Raw genomic sequence first — 23,393 nt, 5'->3', positions numbered from 1 at the left:
AGCTTTAAACACAGATAATTAAAAACAGTTGGAGGTAAGCCACTGTTGTTGAACATAACACTTTCTAGTGAGGTTGTGGAAGAACTTGATGGCTAAATAGAAGTGCCCAAAATATGGTGGCAGAAAAAGGATTTCTTGTAATTTACTGTGATGGTATTCAACTATTTATATGGCATGGTCAATACAGTGTAAAAATCACAGGATTTATGATGCTGTTAGAGAAGAAAATATCAGCACTATCAGTGAAGTCTTGAATACTAGTGACTTCATAGACCTGTCTATATTGTTTTCTTGCAACAGTATGGAAGTGGGTTTGCCATTTTAAAAATTTTAAAGGACAGCCCTTTATTTTCTTTTATAGATGTAAGTACATCTATATGGAATCAAATCAAATAGAATGATATAAATTATATAATAAGATATAGGGGTTTGAGCAATATAAATTATATAAAAAGACATGGGATTTTTTAGCAATACTTCATTGAACTAGTCATTGTGGTTCAAATATAAAACTAAGTCATAAATCATGATTTAGAAGCCACAGGAAATAGATCCATATTTGAAGTGATATTCAATCTAAATTGAGACACACCAAATTTAAAGGCATGTGCAGAAAGTGTTTACAGTACTAGATGTGAAGTGCGGTACAAAAATTTGACAGCGCAGTCCTGCATTACTGAAATTTTCTACCCGTAGCTGCAGAACCATTTTAAATTGGTTTTGAGGCTTATTTGTATGCTTTAAATGTTCCAAGCAAATCCTTAGAAAGATTACTTTATACAAGATAAAATGTCTATGTCATTTTTGGGGAAAGCTCCAATACACATACTGTCTTTGTGACAAGCTTCTGATACTGAAATACTACCATATAAGTTCAATATGCATATAGTGCTTTGCATTACAATGGTGATTTAAAATACTGGTAGGATAGGATGTATACTGTTTGACCATAATAAAACTAATTTGTAGAATAAGTAACTCCTCAGAAATGTGTTTCCAATTTAGAACATTCACACAATTAAATCATATGAACTGCTTAAATCAGAAGTACTAAGCACAGAACTCAGTATAATTTTATGTTTGGTGTGTCTCTATCCTAATGACCTAGTATCTTAGAATTGAAACATATATAATTATTTTATGATTTTTAAGTTCCTATTGCATGCTGTCAGAATTTTGGCATAAATAAAATATGATCCCTACTTCTTATTTAATACTGACATGTATATAAAATATGCATGTGTGATGTGTCATTGGATTGTTTCAGTCTTAAAATACTTTGTGTTCTTAGGCGTCTAATTTGTATATACACAATAGTGTGCATATACACATAAATATACATGCAAGCATGCACACTGTAAGTGTATATATGTATATATTATGTTTGTGAAGTTAAATATTGCATGGTACATTTCTAGACAGATTAATTGCTTGTAAAATTTCATAAGTCTCCATAGACTAGAAAAGTAGCCCTTCCAAAATAAAACTTGCTTTTGTTCTTTCTCATATTCCATCTTCCAACTGGAGAAATATCTTCCGTCAAGGTGGGAGTAGGGGAAAACAACTCTTACAATATTTGGCATCTTGTTTCTTGTTATAATGCTGACTTTACTTCTGTTTGTTTTCTTTAAAGTAAAACTTGTCATGACCAAATGAAATGGCATTATTAAAAACATGGATTTTAGGTGCTATTGGAAAAAATCCAGTATTTCAATGTTTAAATATACTTATTTACACCTTTATTACTGGAATTGTAAAAAAGACTGTTTTTCTTATGTGTCAAAATACTCTGGGGCTTAAAGCCAAGAAAATTCTGAATATGATAAATGCTGAAATAAGTTTGCTTTGCTTATATGCTCAGACTCTTGCTTGGTATATGGATTCTGCTAATGGTGTCTAAATAGTGAAGGCTTTGGGGGGAGGTTCCATTTTTTTTGGAGGGATGGAGAGAGCATGAAACGTTACTGTAGTCTTGCATTAAGCATCTTTCTCCTTCTGTCAGATGTAGGGGAGAAATGCAAAACTTGTTTCAGTTTAACTGTTTTAACCATACAACAATGATCAGTACAGCATCCCATAACTAATGCTGACCCCCCCCACCCCACTTTCCCAAGCAACATTCACTGTGCATTTAAAAGGTTTTTGTGGTTTAAATGTTGTTACATATTTTACAGCATTAGGATCTATGGAATATTTTGACAACTGCAACAGTTCAATGAAGTTGGTAATTTCTTCTTTTAATTATTTTTCATTGAACAGATTTGGAGTTACACTTTTTTAAAAAGTTTGTTTTTCTAATGCTTTTCAACACATTGCATAATCTTTTTAGCATATTAAATAGCCTTTGACTCTATGGGTAGCAGCATTTTGTTTTTGTTGGTACATAATATTGACACAATAGTATGGTATTCTTTCAGCTGGTGATCATACGTGAATGACTGTACATCACTAGATGAGCTGGTGCTTGTGGCTTCACGGATTGTCTGCAAGGTCCTAATCCACTGTAGAATGGGAAATGAGGCTGGCTTTATGCATTTCATTGAGTAGAATGCTGGTACATACAGGCTTCAAGGTTTTTTTCCCCCTTAAACTAACATTGTGCAAGTAATGTTTCATGGATTGTTTAGAGACAGTCTTTGGATTTGAGAACTAAATGAAACATTAACCATGTTTCTATGATGTTAGCTGAGGCCTTTAAATTTGAGTCTGTCTGCTTTAAAAATGGTAATTCCAGTAAATACTTTCTAGCAACTTGAACTTTAGGGATACAGATAAAGTTGCCAGAATATTCTTATAATAAACAAGGGAGTTTGTTTGCTGTGTCACTGTAATCTCATTAAAAACAATGAATGCCTTGTTCAAACGGTCTCATCTCTATAGAACTTTTTAGCTATGTTTTCATATCACTTTTTGAAGTTTTTGATCTGGAAATCTAAATATTTCTGAAATTAAAATACCAAACATAGAAGGAAATGGCACATGCTATTTAAGGTATATTTTTACTTGAAGAAATATCCTTTTGAGTATTCAGATAACAGTGTAATGAGATTTTGATCCTCTGGCCTCAGTGTAGGCATTTGGGCCATTTTTTATTGAAGGCTTGCTCCCTCCCAGCATGTATTTTATGCAGACTCTTTGCTTCAGTCAGGGTTCATTACTACACAAGCATGCCTATACACACACAATTTTAAACTTTGCACATTTGCTATAGGGTATTTCATATAGCAGCAGTCAGTTTGTAGCATTTTCTTTATACAATCCCTTGAATTTAAGAGAGCATTATGTTTAGCAGTCCACAAGTTCCTCTGGCACCAAACTGGGTGTCACTAAATATTTGTCACTTTATGACATTCTACCTTGAAATATTTGGTTAAACTACCTAAAAAACAGCATTTTTGTTATCCCAGTTTGTTAACATCGATGGCTGAATTATAAAGATACCCATGGGTGGTTTTTAAAGTGTAAGAAGCATGCACATGCAAAATCTCCCAGCAGCACATTTGGTCATACCCACACTTTTTTTTAATGCAGTTGTCTTTGCCAGTGATAAAACTGTTCTACTTAGTGTTTAAAAGGTACATCCACAAAATAATTAGTATTAATTATAAATATCCTTGTAATTCAGCAAAATGTAAAAAAAAATCATGGAAAGTTAATGGATTCACCGATTACATTTCAAATAAAGCTAGGTTCAGCTCTATTCTTATACATTGGTAACATTTTTAACAGGCAATTTTAAAGTATTTTAATGCTTTGTATAACAATTCAGTAATCTAACTCTAGGTATATAGACTAACAAATAAAACTAGTCTAATAATAAATAATAGCACTTAAGTAGCTATAAAAGGAATTAAACTAAAACTGAAGTTCCCTTGTATTAATAAACTTTGTAAATATGTCTTCTTTCCTTTCAGCAAGGAGCAAATAATGCTGAGAAGTTTGACTATGTAAGCGAACCTTTTAATTGTTACAATTTATTTCCTGCAATTTTAAATTTATGAAACAAAGTAGGATTTTACTGCTGAGTTCCATATTTTTCGCTTCATGTCTGTTTATTAACTGGATTCCAAATCACTTGGATTGGAACTGAACACTGCTACTGATCATAAGGAAAAATTTAATGTTATAAATTTTATATTTAACAGTAAACTATAATGTAGCCACTCTGGAGACAAGCCTCAGTCTCATAACTCTACAAGTCTTTCCTCTTTTAGTATAGCTGTGAAATTTAGAAGCATTTGCTTCCCAATTTTAAACTAACCACAGAATGTAATTGCATTTGAACTAGAACAAAATGTATCTAGTTTTTTAATTGAAACAAGATAAAAAAGTATTAATTTCTAATTTAACTATAGTTCCTACTTTAGACATAGCAATAAACAGCAATTTATATTAAAGCAGAAAATATCTTCATTATTTCTCGTGGAGTACATTTGTTCTTACGGAATGACAGTATCGTTTAATATCCAAAGCCAACTCAGTGATTTGCACTGAGCACTGGCTATGGAGTGCATCTTGGTACATTTTGAAAAAAAAATCATGCTTTCTTAATAGGTAATGCAGTTCATGAATAAGATGGCTGGAAATGAATATGTCGGTTTCAGTAATGCCACGTAAGTATGTTTCCTAGATTAATTCTGACATTATGAGCTAGGTAGCAATAGTTAATATCAGTAGTGTACATATTTTGGTTGATTAATCAAATCTGTTCCATCAGCTAACATACATAGAGTCCTTGGGTACAGGAGAAGCATTTGCCTTTATGCTGGATTTCTGTAGAACTACCTTATGGCACTATCTCCTCCAAAAATCAAGTGGAAAGGGAGGAAAAGACCCTGCTCCTTTCCTCCACTAAGAGTTGAAGATCCAGGAGAAAGAGAAGTTCTTTCTCTTCTACAAGTTTGGTTTTGGTGAAAGCCTCAGTATTGCCTCACCACTGTTGTCCCCTTCAAACAACTGTGGCTCCCTGTAGAGAGACATTAATAAGTAGTTTCTTCCTCTCAAAGGGTTTTTCAAGAAGCAGCAGCAAGGCATGCTTTTCTACAACAGCTCAGCTTGTAGCCCAGCAGCATGAATTTGCTGTATAGTTTCTGTTTATTGGAGTGATGATGGTACTAATGATGAAGTTTTCTCCTAAACTGGAGAATGTATCAAGAATACCTCGTCTCCCTACACAGTGACTGAACAAAAAGACAAAGAGATGACTACTTTCTTACAAGAGGCAGTTTCCTTCCCATGATCTTTTAAAAGAAGAAGTGGTGAAGTGCTTTTCATGCTTTTCGGGAATGGCATCAGATTTGTAAAAAAAAATAAATTTTCTTTTTTTCCCTCTGAATGATGGAGGAGAGGGGAATAGTTGTGTCTCAGGAATGGTTTGTGAGGGAAGCAAAGGAACAGAACATGTTGACATTAGCAAAGGGATTTATAGAATTCTGGTTAAAACATGGCAAAATATTCCTTAAGAAATTCAAAAATCTTATTATTTCATTGACTTAGATGCACCCCCAAATCACCACAAATAAAAGTATTTGACTGTTTTTTTAAAGCCATTTTGATCTCACAACTACCACTACAGAAAAGGAGATTTATTGTGATGTGGCAACTTATGACAGAATGTTTCTCTGTGACATCTACAGATATGGTGTTATTTTGTCTGGCTCAAGTAACTGACTATTGGATATGTGGGTTGTTAAAAACCTTATAGGTTTCAAACAGGAAAGATGGATAACATCTTGAATGATGTTTCAAAGGCAGCATGGAATGAAAACACTAAGCAGTTAGCCTCGAGTGGTTAGCTTCTCTGGTAACCTCTGCCAAATAAAGCCTGTTCTAGCTTTGAAGTTCTCTGACAATTACAGCTTGCTGCTGTCTTGTCCAGGCACCATCTGCAATGCATATAGTTTAGAAACAATGAGATTTGTGTGATGCATCTTGGGAAACTTTGACCAAGGAATGTGGCGGTAGTCTTGCTGTTGTGTTCTTGATTTGCATTAGTAAGGACCAAGGGTAATGATGGGGGTACATTTGTGACTTGCACTGCATTCCTATATTCCACTTAACATCTCAATAAGTTCTATTGAATTCTCAAGTAGTTAGGACAGATGTATTGTCAACATTTTAGTTCCCTTGCTGAGTTGTAACTTTATTTATAAAAACTGTTCCGTTAAATACTGAGTAGCTAATAGACATGTCTTTTGTGTTGAGACTTATAATGTGCTACAGCACTAATTTGTTCTTTTTTCATGTAACCTCCACACAATAGTCTGTGCCCTCCCAAACTAAATAAGTTACCAGAGTTACAATAATTTTATATAAAAAAAGATCCCACCAATAACTTGCAGTATCGTTAATACGCATTTAGTGTTTGATACCAATTCTGCCCCTTTTCTCCTTTAGGTTCCAGTCTGAAAGAGAGAGTGGAGACAGAAACTTTGCAATAGGCTATTATCTGAAAGAGAAAAAGGTATGCTTTTGGGTTATATTTACTCTACTTCCTTAAATATATGTAGTGTAAATTGAACAAACTACACAGAACATTCTATTTCTTCATAGTGACTGTAAAGATAAATATAATATTGATATACTAAAAATGCAATGGCAGTTTATTCTTCAATTTTGGTCTCTATTATTTACACAAATGGCTGATGTGCCTGCACAAAGCCCCATTTGGAACTCTCTAGAAGTTACAGAAACATTTGATGGGAGCCCCATGTATACTGCTTCTTGTATATCATGCCGCTTAGCACGGCTTGCACTGAACCCCTTCAGTTTGTTTTCAACTGACACACTTACCAACTTTTCTGGATCTGCATAGAGTTGTTTTTGCATTTGGTTGCAGGTTCTCTGTCTTCAGCATTATGATCTTTAGGGCCGTTTTTATAAGTGCCAGTGCTGAGAGAGCAAGCTTTCCCTTTCAGGTGGGCTTTTTGTGTCTTTCTGCTTCAGCAAATATCTCTTGCTCTGGATGTTCCTTTAAGACAGATCTTGCATCCAAGCTCTAGCCTGACTCAGTACCTCTGAAGCATCAGCATTTTCTGGCAAATCTACCCAAATTTCCCATTTCTGAAGAAATGGGAAATTTGGGTAGATTTGCCAGAGAACAAGGAAAAAGGCAGGAACCATAACCTGAGTAGAGGTGCAAAACTTAAGTGTACAATTGCACAGAAGACCTCTTTAAAAATCAGAATTACAAGCAAGCCACCTGTCCTTCACCCACAGAAGAAATCTGTGGCAGATGCATGCCCACAACAAAAAATGGATATCCCCATTAGCTTCAGAGAGATACTTACTGAAATCCTTGTAATGTTACTCATTACTGTACATTAGTAGTAATTAATGTAATATTTTAAATTTAACCCAGTGGCCTTATGTTCTCATTGGGTGTTTTTGTCCTATTTGGATTACTGAGAAGTAGTTGGTTTGGGAGTAGGGAAGATATCATGTTATTCATCTGACCTCCTTCTCCATCTGGTTTAAATAACAGAGGAAATAGGAATGGGACAAAGATGAGAAAGAAATGTAATATTTTCATATTATAATCACTCCCAACCCTCTGGCCAAAAGCATGTAATGATCTTTTACTAAACTACTTGTCAGAAATACACATTGTTTGATGGTTTTGTAATAGAGCTAAAATATTTTGTTTCAATTTTTTTCAGGAAGGTAAAGTTAAATGTCTGGAAGTGTTGTTTTAATTCTAAATAATTCTTCTTTCCGTAGATATTCCTCTCCTGAATTTTCAGGAATCAGATTTCCTCATCTGCTTTATCAACCAAAAGTTTTAATTTATATATGATAGCTTTTATTACTGTGTCATAATGTACTAAAATATTCTATTATTTTCCAGTGTTTTCCAGAGGGTACAGATATGGTTGGCATACTGGATTTCTATTTCCAGGTAGCTAATTAATCTTCAGAATATTTGTAATCCTTGAAGAAGAAAAAGAGAAATATATAGCAATTACGGGTTAAAATTATATATATACAAGTGCAAAGGGTACAAAGGGTTCATTGCACAAGCAGACTTGTATTTGCATAGCAGAGGATCCAGTCCTTTGTTTGGGGCAAGTATGTTAACTAAAAAGATATTTCAATTGAATATGTTTTTAATAAATCAGCATTTCTCATTCTCTGATCTTAATGCAAATTAACAATTGATTGCCATCCTTGACCTAATATTTATATAATTTTGTAGTGATAATATAATATTTTGTGCAGCCAGTTTTGTAATGGTTGATCATATCCTGAGGAGAAATGGTTAATCATATCCTCAGTGCTTTCACACTGGTATGTTAACTAGAAAATCATCATCATACTGTATTTTCTTATTCCTAATCTTGTTACTGATTAAAATATGAGATTTTTTTCAGTCCTTGTGTTCAACATAAGGCAACTTTGAATTTTACACACTCTAGTAACTAACGTGAATTGTTTTGGTTCTGCCACACGATTGGACTGTTTACCTGTGCAGTAACTGGATAATGTATTTTTTTAAATGTTTCTTTTAAAAAATGTTAGTCTTCATCAGAACAGGCTTCACTGTTGCACTGATTAGAGAACAAGTTGGAAAAGAAATCTCATTCCCCAATTGTTTTATGAGTTAATCTTGCACCGTGATAATCACTTTCATAAAAACACTTCCCTACCATCAGTTCAGAAGCAGGTGCCCATTTCATGCTCACTCAGATAGAGCTGTCTTCCCTAATTTGGAGACTACTTATCTCTCACATGCTATATTGTTCATAGGGTAGTACACTGTTCAGGGGTTTAGTCTTCCTTTTGGAAGGTAGCCCTTTCATCCATTTATTTACATAACCTACGATTTGCATAGATTGATCGGTGTTTTCTTGTTCTTATCTTTATTTTTCCTAAGTTGTGCTCCATAGAAGTGACTTGTGAATCTGCTAGTGTCATGGCAGCAACCCTTGCTAATGGTGGCTTTTGCCCCATCACTGGTGAGAGAGTCCTGAGTCCTGAAGCAGTTCGGAACACACTAAGTTTAATGCATTCCTGTGGCATGTATGACTTCTCAGGACAGTTTGCCTTCCATGTAAGTGTTTGTTTCGGGCTAACACTTAATAGACGGATCTGTTATAAAAAATGTTCAGTTATTCTTTTTAAAAAAGAATGATCTGTTTACTAAAAACAGTGGTTGCAGTTAGCAAATCAAATGTAGTCAGTAAAAGACGTTCCATATCATATGGACTAGTTAGGACTCAAATGAAGGAACTGAATCCAGGAAAACTCACAAGGTATTTTGAGGTATCAACCAAATAATCCCTGGGAAGTGAATTTACACCAATTAATACATTGTGGAAAAGTATTGTTGCCTTGACAGATGATATAGATATTTAGTGAATGAGATCTAAATATTGATAAGTGTATTTTAACTGTTCAAACTGCATTCATTTAGGTGGGTCTTCCTGCAAAATCTGGAGTTGCTGGTGGCATTCTCTTGGTTGTTCCTAACGTTATGGGCATGATGTGCTGGTCACCTCCGCTAGACAAGATGGGCAACAGCGTTAAGGGGATACATTTTTGTCATGTGAGCAAGTCTTCTTACTTGAATTGTTACCAGTCTGTAGCAGAAGTACAATAATCATCAGTGTTTATACCTATCTCAGTGAAGGTGGGGAAGTTTGCACTGATCTTGCGCAGAAACACTTATATCTTCATTGTTAGAATCAAAGCAGATGATTGAATATTTTTAATGCAAAAAGATGGATGATCAGTACCCCAACAAGCTATAGTAATGAGCTGAGCAACGATATAGAGGATGCATTTTGAAAGCGGAAGAAATGCTGACAAAGTGCATGTATTTCTTTTCAACTCAGCTCTACAAGTACTTGTCCTAGTTGCCAAAATAATGTAAATTCCTTTCTTTTCGTTCCCCTAAATTTATAAGTTTCACTTAATATTCATCTTAACAAAGGGCTTTACTAATGAGTTATGTGTAATCAGGTAATGCCAGACTGTAGCTAAATGAAACATAGTAAATTATAAATTATGATGATACATGTGAGTATAAATATAACAGAATTATGTTTTTACTACTGCAGGAACTGGTTTCTTTGTGCAACTTTCATAATTATGATAACCTGAGGCATTTTGCAAAGAAGCTTGATCCTCGGAGGGAAGGTGGTGATCAGCGAGTAAGTTGAAAGTATTTTATAGAATTAATGTGTAACATGTACATTATGCTTAGCAGTTTCCAAATAGGATTGGTCAATGACATGTATTGCATCAATACAGATACAATTCAGACCACATCTGTCACATCTAGAATTTACTGATAAATGCTGAGCCTCTGTTACATTAATCACTAGCTTTTACTTGTTTGCTCCCTTACTAGTAATAATGTAGCATTTGGCTGAAACTATGTTTGGTATAAATAATTCGTATTGTACAACATACTTGAGTTTGGAATATTTAGAATATTCTCAAACAAATCTGAGAGCAGTTCATGTATCCCTTCTATATGAGCCTAAAATCATCCTGGATAAAATGCCATGAAGCAAAGCTAGTGTATTCAGCAGTATATCTTCACTTCATAAATATGATGGGGCAAATTTCTTCATTATGGAACTTGATATTACAAGAAAAACTAAGATATATAATACAGATTACTTTTATTAACACCTTTGATCCACAGATTAGTGAAGAAGTATCTCCAGTACTGTTCTTGGCTCTCAGAGTAGCAGTGGATAATCTCTTGCTTGTTGCTAGGACAGATAGTAGAAAAATGGGATGCTTCTCAGCCAACATTTTTTTAAAATGTACTGCCTGAGATACAGAGCTCTGTATTAACTTCCAAGCATGTCAGTCACCTTACTGTTCTGACCACAGCTCTGATCCTTATTGGGAAGAAGTCTGTATTTTTGAATGTCATTAATACCATTCAAAATACTAGCAGTGGTCATTACCTAGATTTTGGAATTCTGTTTGCACTGTCACTTGTGTAAGTTCAAGGACAATTCTTATGTTTTGGCCCTTAGCCTGAGTTTGGGTTGGGAAAAAAGATTGGAGCTTAGGGTTTTGGCCCTGTACAGTTAAAGCGCTCCAGTCCTCTACCATCTTTCTAACACTTGTAGTAAAGCTTGGGCCTAAGTAATGATTGCCATAGCAGTTGGAAACAGTCCATGTCTAAGACAGAGAGAAGGGTGGGTTGTCAGGCTTGAACTAAAATGGGAGAACCTGGATTGTAGGAGTGGTGTTGGTAACTCAATAATTAATAGAACCTTGGGAATTCTAGTTTAATATGAAAGTTCCTGTATGGCTCATTAATCAGCATTCGGTTATGAATGAAGTTGGTTAAGGGAGTCTTTCTTCCCCTTGACCAAATTAAATAAATTATTCACTGTGGTTTGAAATTGAAAAATCTGTCACATAATAATGTCAGGATGAGAGTGATTGTTGAGAACCAGCAAGTGCTAATTGGTAAATAAAAATAATGCCAGAATGTTTTGTTTCATTGTTAATCTAATGCATAATATATGTTGCTTGAACAATTAGCATTCCTTTGGACCATTGGACTATGAGAGTCTCCAGCACGAACTTGCATTAAAAGAAACTGTGTGGAAAAAAGTGTCACCCGAATCAAATGAGGACATCTCCACTACTGTGGTGTATAGAATGGAAGGTCGGGGAGAGCAAAACTAGTGCAATGGGAGAGTTTTGATTTCATCTTTAAACACACTCCAGTTTGTCTAGATTACACAGTTCCAAATATTTTAGTTTTATTCTTTTGATTTCAGTAATTTGTAAATATGCTTGAGACACCAAAAATTGGTATATCAATAATTTTATATTAACTGCTTTAATAATTTTTTTCAGAAAGCAATTTGAAACAAAACTTAACATGTGTGCTATCTAAACTTGTGTTGTGCTTAAGGAATGAATTCAAAAGGGAATTTTTAGGGGTGCTGAAAAATTAAGAAATATTGCAGTGCATCAAGATGCAAACAGCATAATTGTTAACAAAAAGCATGAGAGCAAAGGATATAGGAAAACATGAGTCCCAGATCATAAGTAGATATTTCTTTTATTGTCAATATATTCTAAAAAATGACCCGTTATCTTTTCCATGAACTGTTTAAAAACTTGATCCCAATTATTTGGATTTAAATTCAGTTAATTTCAGTGTAACCAATTGTAAGTCAAGTTAACTGTTCAACTTTTGCAACACTGGCAAAAGAATACAAGACTTTTACATAAAGCATATTGGTAAACAAACTTATTTAAGGCTGTGTAAAAAATATTAGTATGTTACAATATGAGTTAAGGTAAGAAAGTCATGCTGGATTAGACAAAAATCCTAATTCCAGGATTCTGCTTTTTCAATGGCCACTTAGCATCCTTTTGCTGTTTTTCACCAGCAGTTGATACTGTAAGTCAGTCTATTTCTGATATAGGAGGTAGTGTATAGCCATTAGGGCTAGCATCCAGTTGATAGCTTCATCCTTCATGAATGTTTCTAATTCAGTTTTAAAACCATAACAAGTTTATGACCATCCCTATATCTTAAGTAATAAATTCCATGGTACAAGTGCTCTGTGAAGAATCACTTCCTTGTGTGATCGGTGACCCTGGGTTCTAATATTATAAAAAGGGGGTAATAAAGCTTATCTCTCACTGATTGTTTACACCCTCTTTATTTTTATGCTCCTCTATCATGCCTCCCCTTACTTTTACTTTTCCAAGCTAAAAGACTTCAAATATTAAACCATTTTCTTGTAGGAGATTGAGCTCTTGTAGTAAATCTAGTAGAAGTGTGTTAGAAAAATGTGCTTCTATTGAGCCTTCAACTTCTGAAAAAAATGATGGTCTGATTTGTTTAGGCATCAGAAATCAGGTACAAAGGCTAGATTCCACTACTCAGTTGTGATTGCAGCAGCCTATAACCCTATAAAATTAGAAATCTACTGTAGATGAGGTAAGGATATGTTCAGAATGCATTGCAAAAAACAATGTGGAAACTACAGAATTTTAGCACGGTTGCTTCTGCGCTAGAAACCTGTAGTGCTGCTGAAGGATAGCTTTCCTCAGTTAACCAAGCACGGGATTAAGTACTGTGTCAAGTATAATTTAAGGAAGAGTCATAAACTCAGTCGGGTAGAAAGCAGATGACACTAAGTATAGATAATACTGTGCTATATGGATCAACAGCCTTGATATGAGTAAACATCCAGTATGCTCATATAATAAGTGGCATCTGTTCTCATAGTCAGGTTCTTTCTGTGATTCCTCTTCACAAAGCTTTGTTCAACTACGTTTTCTTCTACAAATGAAAACTTCTTGTACTCAAGTTCAGTATTATTTACTGGATACTTAAAAAATCAATATGGCTGCAGTATTGGTGACTTTTCCTTATTTAGTCTGCTAAATATCTCAGAAAAATTCTAGGAAAGAAGATAATATTAGAATGTTCTAAACAGGAGTGGGGAAACTGTGAGTCCTTTGGGTGTTGCTGAATTATAACTTCTAACTTCCCTTGCTATGGGTAATGCCTATGTTTTGGGGAGTTGTAATTCAGTAACTTTTGGGGGCCAAAGTTTCCCTATTCATAGAATGGTAGATTTGAAAGGCATGACAAGGATCATCTACTCCAGGCCTCTGCAGTGCGCAGTTCTAACATCCTTGAGAGGTAACTGTCTGGCCTCTTCTCTAGAGACTAACAACCTCTGTGTGCAGACAGCTCCACTGTGTACAAATCTTATTTTCAGGAAGTTTTTCCTTATATTTAAACAACAGTTGGAACTGCAACTTCTCCCTAGTCCTAATTTCTGTAGCAGTAGACCATCTTCCCCAGAACACTCTTTTATACACCTGAACTTTGATATTGTATTTCCACTCAGTTGTCTTTTTTCCAGGCTGAATATCCCAAATTTCTTAAGCCTGTCCTAATAGGACATGTCCTCCATTCCTTGCATTGTCACCTTTGTTGCCCTCCTCTTAACATATTTGAACCTGATGATATCCTGGAAATGTAGTGCCTACCACTATCCTGGTAGTGCCCAGATATGTACACAGTACTTATAGGTACTGTGAGAGGAATAAAGATGTCATGTGTTTTCAGTACAGTGCTTCTTCTAATGTACCCAGAACTGCCATTGGCCTTTCTAATAGCTGTCTCACACTGCTGTCTCATGTTCAGCCTGTTTTCAATGACCACACCCAAGCCCTTCTTTGATGGGGTACTTCCAAGTCATGAATCTCCCATCTTGTTTGTGTGTCCTGTATTTTTATTCCCTAAATGTAATAGCCTACATTTTTCATTGGTGAAGAGCATTTTGTTCCTTTCAGCCCAGTCCTCCAGCCTGTCCAGATTTTGCAATCTCATTTCATTGGCCTGGGTGGGGGCCAGAGCTCCCAATTTTGTGTCTTCTGCAAATTTGATCTAGACAAGAGGAAAGTTTGAGTTAATACCAGCACTAGAATGTGCTCTTAAAGCACTGGGGGAGTATAGGAAACAAAACCCCAGTGCTAAATTACATTTAAAGAAGTCATGCTTTATCAATCTCTACAATTAATGCTCTTAGAAAAGCATTTTTATTATAATGACTGCAATAGCCAATTATCATGTTAATGGATTGGAAGCAATCCAGACAGATTGATAAGGTTGAAGCTGGTTTGTTGATAACAGGAACAATGCCTTTTCAGTGGTGTCTTCATACTAGTGGAATTCTCTTTTTGCAGAAATCTGCTTGGCCCTTTCTGTCTTTTAAGCAGAATCAATCTTATGCTGACATATTGCTGCCCCCCTCAACGTACCATTTTTAATTTGTTGCTTTTTAATTTTGGTTATTGCTGTAAAATACCGTAGGGGTCCTTTTTTAAAAGGCATGGTAGTAGGTGGGGGGTTTGTTTTTGTTTTGTTTTATTCATGGTTCAAGACCAAAAACAGGAAAAAACCAACAATACAATATAATGAGTATAAAAGGGAAGTTTTAAAAGAATGTGAGAGAATACTAAAACAGTTAGCAGCCAAGAATTAATAAAATGAGGGAGGAACCAGACAGCTTCTAACAGCTATAGCAATTGATAAAAACATTGCAACCTTTTTAAAGGTTTCTGAAGAGTGGTCAGCCAGAAGAAGGGTAATGGCTTCCTAGTCACAATGGCAATTAGAGTTGTTAACAATTGGAAGTATTAAATTCCAGTACTTAATGGAAGTATTAAGTATTGGGTATACATTGGGTGTACAGTGGACATTTTAATAGCATGTATAAGAAGATTCTACCTCCATGTCTGAACAAAAGCAAGTTCAGCTTTCATATGGGAGACTTCTAAATCTACCAATTGTTGCCATAATAGATAGTGACCCAGTTCAGGCCAAAGTAAACAGTCTCCTATGACGAACATATAAGATGTTAAAGAAAGATCTAGGAACAATCTGGGGAGGAGGAGCAATTGTGTTATAAAAGGGATGGGAAACGTTGGCTCTGTCACTTTGGATATCTAAATCCCAAATTCTCTTGTGTCAATTCAGCCAGTTTTATCAAGCCCCAAAGCAGGTGCTGCTGACAAGGTAAGACCACAGTATACCAAATCGTCATTAATTTGTCTTCCTAGGGTGGAAGACAACCTGCCTGGCAAGTGAGATGGTCTAAGGAAGTTCCCAAATAGACTTGCTTCAGCCAGAATCTAAGATGACAATATTTTAATTGTGCCCCAAGGGAAATGCAACCTAATTCCAGTTGTGTTAGAGTGTTAGAAGTTGAATAAAGAACTCGTAGTAAGATTTTCAAGAATTTTGGTTGGATTGCCTCTAAAGTACTAGATTGCTTTTAAATACATAGCTGAGCACTATATAGCATCAAACCCAGAACTTTGGCTTTAAATAGTTTAATAGCTGTTGGGACTTAATAATTACCAAATTTGACCTGCAAATTTAGCAATTGCAAGGGATGTTTTGGGGGCTTTTACTAGAAGTTCTCCATTTGAACAGACCAGCAGGTAGAAGATTGAAAATAGACAGCTAAATATTTAAAGGATTGTACCTGCTTGGTGAGTTTGCCATTGATCATCCATCTAATTGGGGCTTTAAGCGTTTTCTAGAGAATACTAATATTTTGTTTTAGAGTAGCTTGGTTCGAGGTGTTCTCTAGAGCAGGAGAGTGATAAAGCTAGCAGGAAATAATTTTAAAAATTATTTTGTCCTCCTTATTTGATGAAGGTGCTTTCTCTCTGGCCCTTCTGCCAGCTTCTGTGCTACCCCATTTTCCTGTATATTTCACTTCTTAAGGAGATCAGATTTGAGGAAGTGCACAAGACTCACTTGATGAATGGCTGATGGATGAACATGAAACTACTAATCTGTGAGAATGGAAGCAACTGTTACAAAGATGTTTTTAGCTTGATTGAACTAGATTGGGGCAGAGATAAATGTTCTCTTTCTGAATCAGCACCACCTATGTCACTTCACCAAGCAGGTGGTTTCAGTTAAATTTGGAATACCATGCACCTCTAAAGCATTTGGCATATGCAGATTTTTGGTGTCTTTGTAATGACTGCATTTAGTATGTGTGAAAAGGCCTTATGGCCTTGGGAAATAGGACACAAAACTTTGATTTGTGGACATTATCATTGGATAAGGATGGGCAATGAATGGACCATCTGATGTTATTGATATTCTGCTCTTCATAGTGCTAGACAACCTGGCCAAAGTGACTAATGATGGGGATGGTAATAAAAAATAAGGTTGTCCCTGCTGTCCATTTTAAGCCTGAAAGACTTCCTAAACTATTAAAACAGTCGGTTTCAGACTTGACATGAGGTGTTTTGAGTTCAGAGTAGTTCAGATTTGAAACATTTTACATATGTCTGTCTAGAGTCTTCTAAGTTATACCACCAGATTATACCCACCAGAGAAATGGCTACGTTCCAGGAAGAATCAACTGTATGGTCAAGGCCACAAACATGATCTCGAAAGTTGACAGAATATTGTTGTTTTTAATCTGTAATTAGTAAAGCTTAGTGTGCATTTTTGTTCATAGCAGTATCAGTTCTTAGTATTCAAGCATTTATCTTGTTGTATTCCCCCCTGCCCTTTGACATAATTAATGCTTAAAAATATGTGTTTAAACTTTGTTTTACCATGTGTTCTATGATTTTTTCTCCTCAGTTTAAATGATTTATGTGTTCCACTTTTCATTTACATTGTATGTTATTTATGTACCTTGAGCACATACACTTTGTATTATAATAAATTTTTATTTTAAGCAGATCATTTTGCATTTTTGTTCCTTTTCATATGTGGTCTAAGCCATGATTTGATTCTGAGAATGAAAAGCAGTCTTGTAATGAATGCTCACTTAGCTATTTTGATTAACTTATAGATTTTTTTAGGGGGTACAACTTGAATTGATTTCTGTTTTTGTTTGGGTAGTGTCTACTGTTTTCCTTATCTTGCCATCTTACATCAGCTTTGGGTGGTGGCTTGGGAACACATTTGTTTGGGCCTGTAGCGTGTCATGCTCTTGTTAGGTGGACAACCCTTTCCTGTCCCCACTACTGCTGCTGTGGCTGCTGCTATCCACTGTGCATGGGCAGAGTGTTTGAAGCACAGTTTGTCCAGGCAGAGAGGAATGTCCTTGCAGAGGATTACAGAAACATATATGTATATATATACATACAAACTCATATACTGTCACAATGCTTAAGTAAAAATGCCTTGCATACATGTGCCTATTGAGCATTTTAGATCTAAACCTATATATTGATCTTAATTCATGCATTTCTGAGACCAAATGCACATGGATTAGACCAGCTTTGTAGGCTACAATTTATCAAAGCCATTTGCATGAGTAAGAAGGAGCTAATCTCACATGGAAAAGTTTCTTTTGTTTCTAACCAAGCAGCTTCCAACAGCGGAATTTCTCTCTTTGACAGTGAATGTCCCTTTGTAAAGCTTTTTTTAAAAAAAGCTTGTCTGCCTGTGCATTTGTGAGCATGGATACAGTATATTTCTTTGACTTATACTGTAGGACCAAATCAAAAGAAAGGTGTCAGTGTTTACATTCCTTTGAAACTACCGTAATAGTTCAACTTAGTCCCAGTTAAATTTGAATATGACTGATGTTTTCTGAATGAAATATTCTGCTCTTTGGGGCATCTTTATAGCTATCTATTAACTGTGGTTTACTTCCACTGTGGAAAACACATGGACTCTAGAAAAAGGAAATTGTGGGGGGAAAATGAAAGGGAAGTAGTATGGACACCTTGTAGCAATTATAGCTTTTTCATGTCTTGATTCATACATGTCATTGAGGTTACAATCCTGTACCTGATTATCCAAGAACTTCTATGTAGTTTATAACTAAGAGGGCATATATACAATTATGACACAGAGTACTTTGTGATATTACTCTCTTTATTTCAATAAATACCTGAATTTAATGTTTATTAGTTTCATTATTTGTTACTTTGCTTTGTTGAATTAGTTATTATTTGTTAGAATGAGGAGGTATTTGTAAAATGTTACAGTATAAATATAGAATTCTCTTTCCCCAACAAGCTTTTAGTTATGATGAACAAATGAACACTTCTGAAACTTTTGTACTGAGGAGATCATAGTTGCTTTAATTATTTGTGCCGTGCCAGGTACCGCAGGATTCATTGAGTACTGATTGTATGCCAGGAGACTGGGGTAAAGAGGCAGGGTATAATCACCTAGATCAGCACCATTGATTTACTTTCCAGAATTCCATAGATAGAAACGTGTATTGCTTCCATATGCTGGATTTCCTTCTTTATATAAATAGCAAGAGCAGTTCCTGCATGGGAAATGCTGAGTCTGTGTTGCAGAGGTTTGTCAGGCATTTTCTTCCCTTCCCATAATTCTCCTTTGTGGCTACCGTATTTAAGAGGCAACTCGGTGGATCAAAAGCTCACTTTCAGTATTTAATTTTTAACATCAGTATTCCTATTGAAGAAAAAGTAGGAAAAACTAGGCCAAACTAGCTTTAAATCATGTAATATCTAAGGATACTGACTTAACTGAATACAGATTTATGGCCCATTAAACTAGGCAAGCCTCAATTTGACTGTGCAGCATATATTTTTATTTTTTTTATGTTGACACCTACCCCTGGAGATGAAGTCTGTGAAACTCCTAAGAATTCCAAGTATTTTTTTAAAAATGTTTTTTGTTTTTTGTTTACTTTTCAGTTAAAGAGTATTCATTTACTTTTTGTTCATCATTATGGCTGTTGGTACTGTGAAGTCTATTTTTATACCATGCAGTCCAAATATATGGTATCATTTTACAACGATTTCATTCTTGAATACATTTTTTCAAGTTTTCTTTAATCCACTGTTTTGATTTACACTTGTGTCTTGCGTATATTTTCCAATTATAAATAATATTTTCGCTTCCAATAACATTTGTTAATACTTTTCTAAGTAGTCACCAAATTGCAAATTCAAAGTGGTATGTATAGTCCTGCTTAGGGTGTATGATCAGTGTGATAGATACTTGTGAGAATTAGGCAACTTTTTAAATGCAAAGAATTCGCATATTCTTAGTATCACAATTAGTCATTGCCTTGAGTTCTCAAGACAAAAGTGGGATATGAATGCACTAAATAACCACAGCATCATTAACGGCTTTCTTTATCAATATTCCGGTCAGACAAAACTTCACAGCAATGCAAAGTACAAAGTCATGTTTAGGTGAGAAATTAATAGAGTTGTATTTGGGTACAATTTACCATATTTTTAGTATCCATTAGACATGTTTGCTAATTTGAACAGCTCTATCATATTTTAAGACAATCTTCAACTAATGGAAGTTCATTTATTTTTTCTCATTTGGGAGCATTATAGATTCTTGCATTACAGAATAAATTTGTCAAATCTGACATTTCATATTCAATTAGACATTTCACTTCAGTAGGGATATGATCAGATATGTAGGTGATCATGTCTGGATATTGCTTGCCTAATATGTCTGTATGTGTTTAAAGTAGGGGGTAATACATTCATTTGGTGCCCGATTGTGTTGCCAGCAGAAACTATCTTCTGGCTAATAAAATTGTATAACTTTATATGGTATCAAAAGTCGAATTAACATTTTATATTCACCTCAGTGGTTACGCATTAATTAATGCCACCACTTGCCACCAGGAGTTTATGTCTAGCAATCTCTCCATTTCTGTATTGTTTAGAATTTGGCGGGACTTTGAACATGGAGGCAAATACAGTCCACGTATTCAGCTGCTGAACAATTGAACCAACACTTTATTATTTGAAAGCACAAAAACATTTTAATAAAAAGTTTCTACATAACAACAGTTGCAGAGCAACTGGTCACTGGTCCACTGGTCAATACTTAGATACCCTCCAGATAATTTCAACAACAGTTGACATGGCTGACTGGGAGTTACAGCCCAAAAATATTGGAAGGGAAGAAAATAGATTATCCTGCAATAGACAAATTGTGATGGTAGGTAGCTGTACGCAGCTGTGGTAGATAGCTACCCTACACACCAGCATATAGGCACTACATGCTGTAGTGTTTGTAAAAAATTGTCCCGTACATTATGAAGTTCTGTTACCAAATAGCGCTTCCAGGCCATTAATAATTTTTTTCTTGCAAGAAAAGAATAGACAGGCAAATGGAAATGCTAAGTGTTTTATGCTATCCATGAACTTTTGCCATTAATAAAGCCTTTTCAATTTTGTGAATTTATTTGAAAACCTTGAGGAAGTTCACAGAGCTACAGAGTCGCATCAACGTGGACTAATTCAGTCATCCCTGTTATGAAGCAGGGAATGCGTGTGTCCTTATCACTTCATTCAGATCCCCAAAATTAGTTGAGTGACAACTGTCATCCTAGCCAAAAGGAATGACCTGTGGACCTGAAGCTGAAAACTACTAAGATAGAGGGTCTGATTAAAAAATGCATTTGGCTTAAAGCCTGTCCAATCCACATACATGGTTAAGTGTGCTTAAGTTATTTTGCCAGAATTTACTGTGAATTGCAGTCACAATTATGAGCTTCCTTCCTTAGCAAGTGTTTTTGGAGATCATTTTTCTCCCCAGTAATTCTCATGTACCTTGATATGTGCCTGCTAATGATAATATATATGCATATTTATTGAATTTTCCTGAAAAAATTGCTTTGAACCCCAAGTATGATAGATGTTCTGTTGGAAAATTCATTCCCCACCACCACCCACACATGCAAAACACTTCTGGAATCATGAGAGAATCTCTGATCTTAATATGAGATGGCAGGTATAAAAATATTTGCAAGCTAAATTGAGATAATGGACCAAGATACCAAACATGCTCACCAAACAACAGATGACTTAGTCAAGTCACCATGTTAGGAATGAACTGAGTTTGAGGCATCTTCTGCTTAATGCTAATTGCATATGCAGACTTGTAAATAATCTCTTTTTATATACCAAGCCAGAGAATAATTCTTTCAGGAAATGGCACTTGATTTATAATGCAGCTGGCCATTATAATCTGGATCAGACTTGTTTTCCAAACAAGGTAATAGTGAACTTCTTCAACGTCCCCATATATTTCTCATGCACTATCTTTGACCCTGTTTTCTTATACAAATTCCTGGATTTGGTCTAAGAGTTTTGGCAGATCTTTTTGTGCCTTTATGTATGGGGGTGTTTTAAATCACAGCTATCCTTCCAGCTTTCCAAAAGGCTTAATAGCTTTACCTTTGTTAATATGTTTAATAATCAGCAACTTTGTTGCATACTTCACCTTCCATTAATATGGAAATAATTGGCATATGTTGTCCTATTTGGCATCACAAAATAATTAAGTATTTTTGGGCTAGTGAGGAAAAAATCCTATTGTTTTTAGTGAATTGTTTTCTAGGTAAAATCTTTTCTAAAAAGAGGTGGGAAGCTTTAGCAAAAGGGAAACTTGATTTTATGCTATAGACTATATAAACATAGTTTATATTGCTCAGTTACATATGTTATTTTCAAGATATTCTGTTACATTTAATCCATCTGTTATAATTCTTCAGAGCACTATTTAGCCATACAGAAATTGGGATTGATCAGCACTCAAGTGCTCTGGAGATATCCTGCTGACCTTATTCAAGAGATGAGCTTCTCCTGGAGATGTTCACGCAGGAAATAAAAATGTTTGCAGAAGAAAAAGCTTTGAAAAATTGGATATGCACTAGGACTGTTTGCAGCACATGAATATCATTTGAATGACATTGGCGTAAGGCACAGCTAATTGTGCATATTCACATATGAACACTCCAGTTTTCACTGGAATTCCCTGGATGAAAATGTATTAAGTTTATTAAAACACTGGGATCACGGCAATATACGGCAGAATGAAAAAACCAAAAGTAAAATCAAACATATTAAAACGAATGGAAACAAATTAAGAACTTGTTTTAAAAAGATGTGTTCTTGCCTTTTTAAAAGGCAAAAAAGTTAGAACCTTCAACCAGTGTCTGGTCAAAAAGCCAAGATGGTGGCCATCACAGTGCAATCGAAGCTCCACCCATTTTTTAACAGGCACTGTAACTGTCCTCTTGACTTTTTTGACCTCCTGTGGACACCTGCACCAGCTCAGTAAGGTGTACATTCCAAAGAACTGGGGTAGCTACAAAGAAGTCTCACCCCTATGTTATGAGATGAACTAATGTAGGGGAACCTCTTCAGATAATCTCAAAAAGCCGGCAGTGTGACGGGAAAAAAGTTTTAATTGATAGACAACATTTCTAAGACAAATTCAGATAATCTTAGCATTTTTTCACATGCTCTAAATGAAATGCAGAAGAGGTTTGTGGTAGGGGTATGAGAAAGAGAGCATCCTACGTTTTGTTGTCTTGCATCTGATAGTACCATGTTAGTGAAATCAAGGGTGATAATAAATATAAATTATTTCCAAATTCTATTTTTATTCATTTCCAGACTTAGAGGCCACCTGACTTCTTGAAGACTCTGGGTGGCTTACAAATAAGAAGAACATTCAGAGATACTAGTAAAAAAAATCTAGCTGACTGGGAAAACAAACCACCAGGCTGTTCAGCAGATATAACAAACATAATGAAAGGACACCCCCCTCCCACCCATCTTAACACAAGGCCTGGAAGAACAACCAGGTTTTTAACAGTTTCCTAAACATCACAAGGGTGGGAATTATCAAAAGTTGTACACTTACTGTATCTCTTGGCAGATCTCCAGAAAGTGATGGAAGGTTGTAAAAAGAGCCATAGAGAGTTGCTTAGAGCTCTCATTTCTTGGGAGGGTGATTTTACCTATACTGATTTACTTCAAGAACATAGACATTGACAAAAATACTACACAAAAGAATGACCTGGTTTGAGAAAGAATATTTCAGGTTATCTCTTCATGACAATAAGTGAATAATGGGATTATGGAAAAGAACTTACACA

At 35.3% G+C, this 23,393-nt stretch overlaps 1 protein-coding gene across 4 annotated transcripts in view; it reads left to right on the top strand.

The window, feature by feature from the left end:
* Positions 1-23,393, top strand: part of GLS (glutaminase) — an 83,772-nt gene that overhangs the window by 38,269 nt on the left and 22,110 nt on the right. For 2 of the 4 annotated variants that reach the window (XM_007420388.4, XM_088135705.1), the window contains exons 8-14: positions 3,915-3,947; positions 4,555-4,613; positions 6,397-6,463; positions 7,847-7,897; positions 8,873-9,049; positions 9,413-9,544; positions 10,059-10,151. In XM_007420388.4, coding sequence (XP_007420450.2) covers positions 3,915-3,947; positions 4,555-4,613; positions 6,397-6,463; positions 7,847-7,897; positions 8,873-9,049; positions 9,413-9,544; positions 10,059-10,151 — 612 coding nt within the window. Of the gene's footprint in view, positions 1-2,174; positions 2,225-3,914; positions 3,948-4,554; positions 4,614-6,396; positions 6,464-7,846; positions 7,898-8,872; positions 9,050-9,412; positions 9,545-10,058; positions 10,152-11,511; positions 17,225-23,393 lie in introns of those variants that run through there. The other 2 variants (XM_088135706.1, XM_007420389.4) reach the window with 2 other exon arrangements.

Source organism: Python bivittatus, unplaced genomic scaffold, assembly GCF_059951505.1.
Source record: "Python bivittatus isolate LINGU-HERP-01145 unplaced genomic scaffold, Pbiv_v1 ctg000200_np1212, whole genome shotgun sequence".
NCBI lineage: Eukaryota > Metazoa > Chordata > Lepidosauria > Squamata > Pythonidae > Python > Python bivittatus.
Note: the sequence above shows the minus strand (reverse complement) of the source record. Positions and strands in the feature narration are given on the sequence as shown.